This window comes from Coffea arabica, chromosome 5c (genome assembly GCF_036785885.1).
Source record: "Coffea arabica cultivar ET-39 chromosome 5c, Coffea Arabica ET-39 HiFi, whole genome shotgun sequence".
In the NCBI taxonomy this organism is placed as follows: domain Eukaryota; kingdom Viridiplantae; phylum Streptophyta; class Magnoliopsida; order Gentianales; family Rubiaceae; genus Coffea; species Coffea arabica.
This window is the reverse complement of record NC_092319.1, coordinates 32,044,132-32,055,153: the sequence shown is the minus strand read 5'-3', so window position 1 is coordinate 32,055,153 and position 11,022 is coordinate 32,044,132. Positions and strand designations below refer to the sequence as shown.

General features: G+C 39.2%; 3 protein-coding genes across 3 annotated transcripts; 1 reads left to right on the top strand and 2 right to left on the bottom strand.

Annotated features, from left to right (window-relative positions):
- Positions 1-256: 256 nt before the first annotated feature.
- Positions 257-2,186, top strand: LOC140007267 (serine/threonine-protein phosphatase 7 long form homolog). Its single transcript, XM_072049976.1, has 4 exons — positions 257-519; positions 644-740; positions 1,011-1,094; positions 1,929-2,186. The coding sequence occupies exons 1-4, from the start codon at positions 257-259 to the stop codon at positions 2,184-2,186; spliced, it is 702 nt and encodes a 233-aa protein (XP_071906077.1).
- Positions 2,187-6,379: 4,193 nt separating this feature from the next.
- LOC113689270 (uncharacterized) lies at positions 6,380-8,493 on the bottom strand. The gene is made up of 3 exons (XM_027207065.2): positions 7,860-8,493; positions 7,208-7,740; positions 6,380-7,153 (listed from the first exon to the last, which is right to left on the bottom strand). Exons 1-3 carry the CDS (start codon positions 8,491-8,493, stop codon positions 6,380-6,382), a joined length of 1,941 nt encoding a protein of 646 aa, XP_027062866.2.
- Positions 8,494-9,414: 921 nt separating this feature from the next.
- LOC140007266 (uncharacterized) lies at positions 9,415-10,356 on the bottom strand. Its single transcript, XM_072049975.1, has one exon. It carries the CDS (start codon positions 10,354-10,356, stop codon positions 9,415-9,417), a length of 942 nt encoding a protein of 313 aa, XP_071906076.1.
- Positions 10,357-11,022: the final 666 nt, after the last annotated feature.

Genomic DNA, 11,022 nt, shown 5'->3' with positions numbered 1-11,022 from the left:
TACATCTAAGACCATACGTGCACGACATTATATCGGCGGGAACTGCACACTGGGCACATTCCATTTTTCACGGACATATTGAGGGCAATCAGTTAGATGTCAGACGGTGTGACAGAGGATTTTGGGAGCATACGCCTATTCCTGATCGGGTTTGTCGTTATATTGCCTTGGCTGGATTTGAGGGGTGCTTGAGAGTGGATATCAGATGGTTGATCATTCTTTGATCACAAGTTTAGTAGAGAGATGGTGGCCCGAGATGCATACATTCCATTTACCGGTTGGAGAGGCTACCGTGACACTACAGGATGTAGAGGTGTTGTGGGGGTTGCACATCGATGGTCCATCGATTATAGGGGTAGACACATACTGCAGTATTCAGGAGTGGGGAGCCATTTGTGAGGAGCTCATTGGATTTTCTCCTGCAGTTGGATACTTTGATGGACAAAGGCTAAAATTGGGATGTTTAGCAAGAGTCTTGGATACAGAATTGCCACCCGATGCTTCAGATGCCGAATGTAGGTAGCGCGCGCATCTACCTCTTACTGATATTAGGTGGACATTTATTATCCGATAAGTCCGGCAACAAAGTCCCTTTGTTGTATCTTCCATTACTGGGGGATTTGGAAACTGTTGGGCAATATAGTTGGGGTAGTGCGTGTTTGGCGACTCTCTATCGGTCACTTTGTGATGCCACGCATCCTGCCAAATCGGCTATTGCTGGTCCATTAGTTTTGTTACAGGTACATTGCAATAATGGTGACATTTATCTTTGGTTTTTTGCATTTTATCATTTTGCAATTTTAACATTGATTCTAGTTTTCTAACAGTTCTGGATTTAGGAACATATACCAACCATGCGTCCGGACCGAATCGCGCCGTTGGAGCATTACCCTGATCCATATGGAGCTAGGTGCGCGTTTCGCCTTTATTTCGGTTGTTTTAATGACATTTGTTATCGGGACAACTTTAATTTATTCTAAACAGGTTCCTACTTTATTAAATATATGTAGAATAATGACTTGGACGTACACAGACTTGTTAGGCATGTTGTACCCGCATTTCGAGATCAGTTGACAGGCCTGCGTCCTGAAGAGGTATTGTACATATGTCCGGACAATAGGAATTTTTGAAATTCTCTCCAGTAGTCTTTTCTACCAATTTTAGTCGATCCAAAGCATAAGTTTGTCATACTGCATTTTGTTAATGGAAATTGAGTTTGTTGGCAGGGAGTTAACCTCCAGTTATAGGGGAGACTCTGCCGAATTTTTTTTAGAAATTAAAAAATTTTATAATAATGGTTGACTAGCATTTGATGTGCATGTAATGGCCAAAAGTGCCATTTTGGTGTAAAATTGTAAAAATGATCAAAGAACCTCACCCTTCGATTTGCAATGTAGATGTGTTTGATGTGTTTTAAGAGATTGGATATTGTACTTTTGATATATTACATGTGCGTAGGAGGTTAGATTTCATAAAACGTTTTTCCAACGCGTGTTTTGGAATTGACCGGAAAAAGAGAGAAAAAGTTTGAAAAATTGCAGTTTCTGCAATTAGTGCAGAGAACTACAGATTCGAGCTCGGATCCTAAGTGCCCAGACATATCCGAACTCGAATCCTTTGATCCGAGCTCGGATCTCAAAATTCTTCATAAATATCCGAGGGCTCGTCTGTGCTTCCGGCGGTGCGGATCCGAACCATGCCGGATCCACACCCTTTCAGTTGCAAACTGAGCTCGGATCGGTTCGCAGCTGCAGCAGAATCGAAGCCTCGTTTCTGCACTTTTCACAATTTGTCTAGCACTTTTTTTAATTTTTAAATTGACCACAGCCGAGCACTTTTTTCATGAAATTGTTAGAATTGAATATTGGGAAGTTTTATTATTTCTTAATAGAAAAAATGAAACAACTTTGATTTTATATTTTTTTCAGTTCATATGGCAGCCATATTCGGAGGACGTTCTCGCTTCTCTTCCTACATATTATACTGCAGGTCGGGACATTTGGAGGTCCGTAACGTATCTTATTTGTTGGGATGTAGTTGAGTCGCACCTCCCTCATCGGGTTATGCGGCAGTTTGGGTTTCATCAGTCCCTGCCCGATATGAGGTTGACGGATAATCAGGCAGCTCTACATTTTCTAGATCGTCGTAGTAGGGCGAATCAAGACTGGACCACCACGCATAGATAATATATTGATATTTGGACTGATCCACGTGTGCATGTACAAGATGGCACTATAATTGAAGATACTACTTATCCATCGGATGAGTATCTTCAGTGGTATCGGGAGCGGACGGTGATTTATATTTCAAATCTGAGTCGATTTTCCGCTTTCCCAGAGGGCTTTTAGGGTGATAGCGATAGGGCACAATATCTTGTAAGTTTATTTCCAACCCACTTTTAATAATCACTTTGAGTTTGCTCACATTTTAAACTATTTTTTACCACAGTATCTCATTCTAATTCTTATATTTGTTTTTCCAAAGTGATGCCATGTCTCGCATGTATTTCATGGCACAGGACTCTCTTGTAGTTAGTGATGAACAACACAGCAGATGTTTTCAGAGTTGAGGGACTTTGCATCCACATCTTTGTATCATGTAGGAGAGTCACGCCGACTTGCATTTCGCCCTGCCCACGTACCACAGGAGATTCCACTATACCCTGATCCATGTCGTGTTCAGCGAGCTCCTAGAAATACCCACGGAAGTCAGCATGGCGGTGGACGACGTCGTAAACTCCGATCACTAGAACCCGCCATACAAATTGGATTCCATGGAGGTTCGATGGCTACTGAGGACCAAGCTGGCGCGTCTACTTTTGTCACTCCTCAGATCAAAGTCATGCATGAGAGAGATGTATCGATTGGGCATTCTAGGTCCCCTATTACTTTTCCAGAGTTTACGCTCGATAGGGACTCATATCGGCATACTTCTGAGCAATGTGAAGGAGGTAAAGGCACAAGCACTCAAATTGAAAATGTTACACTGTTGACACATATTACTCAAGTCCATACAGTAGTCCCAAACCGACCACGTCGAAGTCAAAGAATACCCAAACCAACAACATGTGGTACTCATGGAAGACTTGGACAGCATTGATGGCACGCTACTTATATCGTTATTGTATAAATAACCTAACTTATGGATTGCATACTTTTTTGGTGACATTTTGTATATATTCTAAAATTTCACGAATTCGGGTTAGGAACAATGTCATCACGCGTATCTTATTTCTCACTTTATATGAGTACTCTTTTAAACAAAATAAAAAAAAATGGCTACATATGTAAACCAAAAAAGGTAAACTATACTAACCTCTCCTCTAATTCATACACGGTAAATTAGTTACATGTCGGAATTTCAACAAAAAAAAATTAAACATACTATTTATAATATATTTATAAATTGTTATTATATGAGATTTGTTATTCATAGTTTTTCCATTAAATATAGGGAACAAACTTTAATATTCTCATATGGACAAGTTAAAAATAAGATTACAATTTTATTCATGAAAATTATGCCCTAACTTATTAACAATTTAATTTAATTTTAGTATGACCTTGAAAATAAAGAAGCAAGATGTGTAGTTATTTCGTTAGTATAGTTGTATTATAATAAAATTATTGGCTCACAAAAAAAAGAGTGGCTCGGAAGTTTCGATCCATGGGGAGAAAAAACCCTCCCTATTGTTCTAAAATGATCGAAATTTTTTTGAGTCGAGCCAACGACTATAAACGAAAGCGCTTGTTGGGAGGCAACCTTACATCCTATAATATTGTAGTTGTGTTTTTATGTGTTTCTTACATTTTGGTGTGATTTAATTGACTAATTAGATATATTTCACTTGTTTGCAGGCGGTACCGAAGTTTCATCATTATTTTGGAGGTACAATTGAGGAATAAGTGTAAAAAGGTGGGTTTTCTTATCAAATTGTGCTTTAAGTGTTTAGAATTCCCAAGCATACGTACAATGTTGCATTTTCAGTATATTCACGTGAGTTTTATTAATAACATGTTTATACATGCTCATGGACTCATTTGATGTGCATGTAATGCCCAAAAGTGCCATTTTAGTGTAAAAATGCAAAAATGATCAAAGAACCCCACCCTTCGATTTGCAATGTAGATGTGTTTGATGTGTTTTAAGAGATTGGATATTATACTTTTGGTATATTACATGTGCGTGGGAGGTTAGATTTCATAAAACGTTTTTCCAACGCGTGTTTAGGAATTGACCGGAAAAAGAGAGAAAAGGTTTGAAAAATTGCAGTTTCTGCAATTAGTGCAGAGAACTATAGATCCGAGCTCGGATCCTAAGTGCCCAGACTGATCCGACCGCGGATCCATTGATCCGAGCTCGGATCCAAAAATTCTTTACAAATATCCGAGGGATCGTCTGTGCTTTCGGCGGTGCGGATCCGAACCATGCCGGATTCGCACCCTTTCAGTTGCGAACCGAACTCGGATCGGTTCGCAAATATAGCAGAACCGAAGCCTCGTTTCTGCACTTTTCACAATTTTCTTCCCTCATTTCACCGAACCCTAACCCTCTCTTTCTAATCTTCCATTTCATCCGTTCACTCCCTAATCTTTCTAAAATTACAATTGAAATTGTAACAGATATTAATGACTATTAACTATTAGATTCTTATAACTAATATTCACTGGTATCAACAAATAAATACGATTCATTAATAACAAAGGAAAATTAGAATTTGATTAAAAAAATTTATTTGATAGAAAAAGAAAAAAAGTTAGTATTTTATTCATAAAATACAGTCAACACCTTACATGTTAACAATTTCATTCTATTTTTACATTGATATATGGAACACAAAGAACTATGCATGTGTACTTTTTCCACCATTTAAATGTATTATAATAAAATAATGTATTTCCAACCGTAAAAAATGCTCCAACTTTTTTTAATATAAAAGAAATATGATTTTTTTACAGCACATATTTGATGACTTTAGGCACGTGCAAGTTTTAAAATAAATAAAATTTATTCCTCTGCTAATTACAAATTTTTAAATAACATTTCTCTAACATTTCTCCAAAATTTAAGATTTTAGTACAGCTTTTAAAATAAGATTTTACTACCGACAGCATTTTAGTAAAAACAAATTCTACAAAACAAACAACATTTACAGTTAATTTTACATTTTTTTGGGAGCTCGTAAATTTCATTTAAAATTTTTTCCTAGCAAGTTTGAATTTAATTTTCTGATAGTCATACTTATAAATGCGAAATCCAACAAAAAAATTAAATACAATTTTTGGTGGTCAAATTTATCAAATGCGAGCTATTTGTAAAATTTTTAATAAAATTCTTACTATTACAAAATTTAGGAGCTCGCATTTAGCTATTACTATTTTCTAAAAAAAAATTGTCTACCTCCTAAAAAAAACCAAAAAAATTTAAATTTGGGAGAGCTCGCATTCCGCTCAATAAGTAGAGCTCGCATTCCGCGAATGCGAGCTCTATGACCTCCGAAAAAATAAAATAAAATCTGTTGAGCTCGCATTTCAGGAATGCGAGCTTATCAAATGCGAAGACCCCCCCTACGGAATATTTCACCGAAATCGCCCCTTTTGTAGAATTTTTTTAAATTTCATCACAAACTTAAAAATTTCTCAGAAAAAATGCAACCAAGACAGAAAGAAGAAAGCTTGCGGTAAAATGCATATATGGCCTACCAATCAAACAACAAGCAAACCCCAAACTTCTATCCCCAAACCCAGGCCAAACCCACGAATTACTCAGCCAAAACAGAAATATAACTCAACCTTTCTCAAACAACAAAACCCAGACATGAAACAGAGAGCGTTGGATGAAACACAACAAATAACAGACGGAGTTGGCTCTTGGGTGAAAAAACAGATTTTAGAAACAAAATGGTAAGAAAAGAGAGAACCATCAGACATGGCCATACCTAAAATACAGGGAAACAGCAAAAAGCAACAGCTTTGGGGATGCTTTTAGAAGTTCTGATGGCAGTGGTGATGGATGATTTCTGCAAGCGACGGCTGTTTCCAGCTTCTCCTCTGTTCCTTGCTAATGGTCCCAGCCCTTTCTCCTCCGCCGCCTTTCCTTGCTTGGTTTCTTTGCCCAGAAAACACCTTTCCCAATCTCTTTCCCCTTTTCTCTCTCTCTCAGTTTCGATTCTCTTCCATGAAACCCTTGTTTCCCTCAGCCTCTAGCTACCTGTCCAAGCTTTCTCTTTTCTAGTTTTTTCCTCCTCCAGCCTGTCACCCCCAGCTCTCTCTCTCTAGCTTGGCTTTTTCGTTTCTCAATTTTTTTTTTACGGAAACGTTAAAACTTGTATTGAAATCAAAGCAAACTATACAACTTGAGCAACGGCCCATGCGGAGCTTTACAATTGTGTCATTCGACACTGAGGACTTATATATTCCTCATCTTGCACTAAAGTAGTATCATACATGCTAATTTTTCTACCTAAACCATTACACTGATTGCCAGCCAAGCTAAATGAGCAATTCATAAACAAAGCTTTGAGCATGTGGATATCCTCTAGATGAGCAAAATGTCTGATATCACGAGTCTTGTTAATTCTCAAAAGTCGCAGCATCTGAATGGATGAAACCAGCAAATTTACCTCTGGCCAAGGCAGTTGTCTTACCTTGACCAACGCTAACTTGATTGCTGTAGCGTAATCCAGCAATGTGTCTCCTGAACTTCTGTTCGTCAAGGCCCATGCTGCATGCACATTAGTTCCTTGTTGAGCCACTATGCCTATACCTAATGGCTTCCCTTCGTTTGGATGACTGATGTCCACTGTAACGAGCATCATGTTACTGTCTGCATTACCGTTCTGCTGCTCTTCCAACCCTACCGTTGTTTCTGGATTGCTCATTTGCTTTTCTCCATGGAGCACTTCAGTGTATTCGAGCCATTTGAAGTGAGCTTTCTGTACAATTTCAAAAGGGTGACGACATCTATTGTTAAAAATCTTCTCATTCCTAGTTTTCCAAACTTGCCAAAGAATGTTCACAGTAAGAGCCTGGTACTGAGCTCCTTCTTTCCTACTTGTTGCCTCAATGAATCCACTCCACCATTTGTTGAAGTTCCCTCTGCGGTCAGCAATGCCATCCCACTGTATTGGTGCCAACCCCCATACCTCCCAAGCCTAAGTACAAAAGAAGAACAGATGTTCTATTGTCTCCTCACCATCTCCACATACTTGGCAAATAGGTTCCCCCATTCTAGTTCTGTAATATAGTATCTCATTCACTGGTAACAATCTGTTTAGGCATTTCCACAGAAAGTGCTTCAGTTTTCCTTTGATGTCCAAGTTCCACATCTTCTTCCAATCTTTTTCCCCTTGCCCATGTATACTTGTTTCCCCTTGCTCTCGCCTGTCTTGTTGCTGAATATGTTCCCCTTTGCTGAACAGGTTGTATGCTGATTTGATCGAGTAAATTCCATTGTTACCTGCAACCCAATAGCTGCAGTTAGCTCTTCCTGCCAAGCTTATTGGAATCTTTAGGATTTCCTCCGCATCTTTGCTACTGAAAATTCTGAAAACCAGGTGCCAGTTCCACCTGAAGTTTGCTATCAGCTCCTCCACTCTTTGTAGACAACAACTTTGGGACTTTAGAGTAGATGGTTTCCCTTCTTTGGTATTTGGAATCCACCTATTCTCCCAAATATTTGTACTTTTTCCATCCCCAATTTTCCTCCAGACGCCCCTTCCCACTTCTTCCCTAACACTGGCTATGCTTTTCCAAATCCATGAAGCAGTTTGACTGATCTTGCAATGAAATATTGACTTGTTTGGATAGTACTTAGCCTTCAAAACCTTGCTTATGAGTAGATTCGGGCATGTGACAAACCTCCAAATTTGTCTACCCAGCAGAGCTTTATTGAAATTTTGCAAGTCTCTGAACCCAGTCCCCCACTACATTTGTTCTTAGTGAGTTTTGTCCAGGAGCACCAATGCATTTTCCTTCTTCCATTGTCTTCTCCCCACCAGAATCCGGCCATCATAGCGCTAATATCCTTACATAGCCTGCCTGGGACTTTGCAACATGACATAGCGTATGTAGGTAGAGCCATTGTGCTGGCTTTGAGCAATATCTCCTTCCTAGCATTACTTAGCATTTTGTTTTTCCAGTTGCCCAGTCGTCTTTGGCAATTGTTCCTAATGAAGCCAAACAGTTGCTCTTTTGAACGCGTTATGACCATAGGTAACCCAAGGTATTTTCCTTGGTTCACCATTTGGACATTTCCCAGCTTTCTGCACACTTCATCTTTTACCACCTGAGGGAGATTCTTGCTAAAGAACACAGATGATTTGTCATAATTTACAACCTGACCGGAGCCTTGTTCATATGTCGCTAACACTGTCATGATCTCTTCAGCTTGATCCGGACTTGCTTTGCAGAAAACCAACATATCATCAGCAAAAAATAGATGGGATATTAAAGGATCCCGTCTACTGATCCTAACTCCTGTAATCAACATCATCTCTTCAGCCCTTCTCAGCAGGTTAGATAGACCTTCTGAACATAATAGAAACAAATAAGGGGAAAGAGGATCCCCGTGCCTTATACCTCTCATAGGAATGACATAACCTCTCTGCTCACCATTAATATTGAAAGAATACAAGACCGTTGATAAGCATTGTCATATCCAATTAAGCCATGTCTCAGAGAAACCCATTTTCTGCATGATAGCATTTAAGAATTTCCACTCCACCCTATCATAAGGTTTGGACATGTCAAGTTTTAATGCCATACAACCAACAGGTCCTTGTCTTTTGTTTTTCATATAGTGGAGGTATTTATGGGACACTATGACATTATCTAGAATTTGTCTCCCTGGGACAAAAGCTACTTGATTCTTACTAATACAACAATGCAGAATTGGTTTGAGTCTATTTGCAAGCACTTTGGAAATGATTTTATATAGGACATTGCACAGGCTTATGGGTCTATAGTGCTTGAGATTAAAAGGCATGTCAATCTTAGGGATCAAAGAGACAACTGTGTGGTTTAAGGACTTAAGCATGAAACCTGAATGGAAGAAGCTTTGGATTGCTGGAATGACATTAGATTTAATAAGATTCCAGAATTTTTGGAAAAACAAGGGTGTCATTCCATCAAGACCAGGAGCTTTGTTTGGATGCATGGAGAAGAGTGCAGTTTTAATCTCAAATTCAGAGACAGCTCTAGTCAAGTTAGCAATCATATGATCAGTGATTGAGTATGGTATACCCCTCAGAATATTATCACTACCCTCAGACCCTTGACTATTAAAAAGCTGTTGGTAGTAGCTAGTCACTTCCTCTCCTATTTCATTTTTTGACAGTGTCCAGGTCCCATTATCTCTTTGTATGTTGGACATTCTATTCCTACACCTTCGACCTTTAACACTAGCATGGAAGAATCATGTATTTTTGTCACCCTCCTTCAACCAAGTCACTCTTGACTTTTGAGACCAGTACATTTCCTCATTAGAGTACGCTTGCTTGAGTTGACGTTTCAGTTCATCCATACCTCCTTTAGTGAAATCAGGTGAGTGTTTTAATCTCTCCATATCAGCCTTAATTCTGTCTATAACTTTCCTAGAGTTATTCTGGAAGTTTTTTTCCCATTTTAATAAAGCCACTCTACAATTAGAAATTTTCCTAGTGACTTTGTACATTTTGGAACCTTCCACATCCACTCCCCAAGCCTCCTTAATTACCCGATCAATCCCTTCTCTCTCAATCCACCTTTTGTCAAAGATGAACTTTTTCCTTCTTTTATTCTCTTCAGGTTCAGTATCCACCACAAGCATACTATGATCATAGCTATAGTTGTCTATATGCTTACACCTTGTATTGTCAAAACTCTGGAACCATGTGAAAGTACACAACATTCTGTCCAACCTTTGTTTAATTTCCCCTTCATTTTCCCAGTTATTGCACCAAGTCCATGGATTCCCATCAAAACCTACATCAACCGGTTCATTATCATCAATAAATTGCTTAAAGTCTCTAAACGACCACTCGTCTCTTCTCCTACCTCTCCACTTCTCATCATTTGACACAATGTCATTAAAGTCTCCTGCAACTATCCATTTTTGTCCCCACGGCCATTTCCTAGCATTCAGCACTTGCCATTGATTCTTCCTAACTGCGGCATCACAGCTAGCATAGATGCCAACCAGCCACCACTCAATTTGCTTGCTACGGTCCACTATGTGAGCTTCAATGGTGAAAACTGTCTTATTTACAGCTATAACATTCACCTCTTGCTTCCAAAAAAGAGCCATACCACCTGACCTATGCATAGAGTCGACTGCCACACTATGATCAAAACGCAATCTACTCCTAGCACGCTCCATAAACTGCTCCCTATTTTTAGTTTCACACAAAAAAATCATATGAGGGGAGAGGAGGTTGCAAACCTCCCTCAACTGGAGAATTGTCAAGGGGCTCCCTACTCCTTAACAATTCCACACCAAAACCCTCATTGCACACTTGGGGACCCACTAAGGCTGGTCCCCCTCCCTCCATCAACAACATCTATTCTAATTTCAAGCGAATGATCAAGTTTATTCCTTTTAGATGTCAACATGTCGTGTATAACTTCTTCTATGTTAGCATATTCCTGGTAATTCTTCCTCTTTCCTCTAGTCTCCATTTTCCTAGAACTACCATCAAATTTATCTACCGGATTTCTATTCCTGCTAGGAGGTTTGAGTTGTCTTCTAATTCTCTTGCTCATTTTGTGGACAGCTTCTTTTTGCCTCTCCTCAACTGTGTTTTCTCCTTGCATCCTTTCTTCCATTCGTACATCTCCCTCTTCTATAACACCCTCACTTGTTTGCTGATCCCTATTCTCCTCCTTATTAGCAGTGAGTTCACCTGACCCCCTATCCGTAGCTACCTTAATGTCACTAACCTTATTATCTAGTACCACCGCAGATGTGGTATCCAACTCTGTACCACTCGGTCCCTCTGAGCTAGCCTCCTTACGCCCTTTGAATGCCTGAATTTGCTCCTCTCGT

What these genes read in the sequence shown, in the direction of transcription:
- LOC113689270 (XM_027207065.2), bottom strand. Translation starts at nt 8,493, where the DNA reads ATGATGTTGATTACAGGAGTTAGGATCAGTAGACGGGATCCTTTAATA. An exon ending in CTGGGTAGACAAATTTGGAG is followed by an intron (nt 7,741 to 7,859) that starts GTTTGTCACATG and finishes GGAAAAGCATAG; the next exon opens with CCAGTGTTAGGGAAGAAGTG. An exon ending in TGGGGGAACCTATTTGCCAA is followed by an intron (nt 7,154 to 7,207) that starts GTATGTGGAGAT and finishes TTTTGTACTTAG; the next exon opens with GCTTGGGAGGTATGGGGGTT.
- LOC140007267 (XM_072049976.1), top strand. Translation starts at nt 257, where the DNA reads ATGCATACATTCCATTTACCGGTTGGAGAGGCTACCGTGACACTACAG. An exon ending in GCTTCAGATGCCGAATGTAG is followed by an intron (nt 520 to 643) that starts GTAGCGCGCGCA and finishes TGGGCAATATAG; the next exon opens with TTGGGGTAGTGCGTGTTTGG. An exon ending in GTCCATTAGTTTTGTTACAG is followed by an intron (nt 741 to 1,010) that starts GTACATTGCAAT and finishes AAATATATGTAG; the next exon opens with AATAATGACTTGGACGTACA.
- LOC140007266 (XM_072049975.1), bottom strand. Translation starts at nt 10,356, where the DNA reads ATGGAGCGTGCTAGGAGTAGATTGCGTTTTGATCATAGTGTGGCAGTC.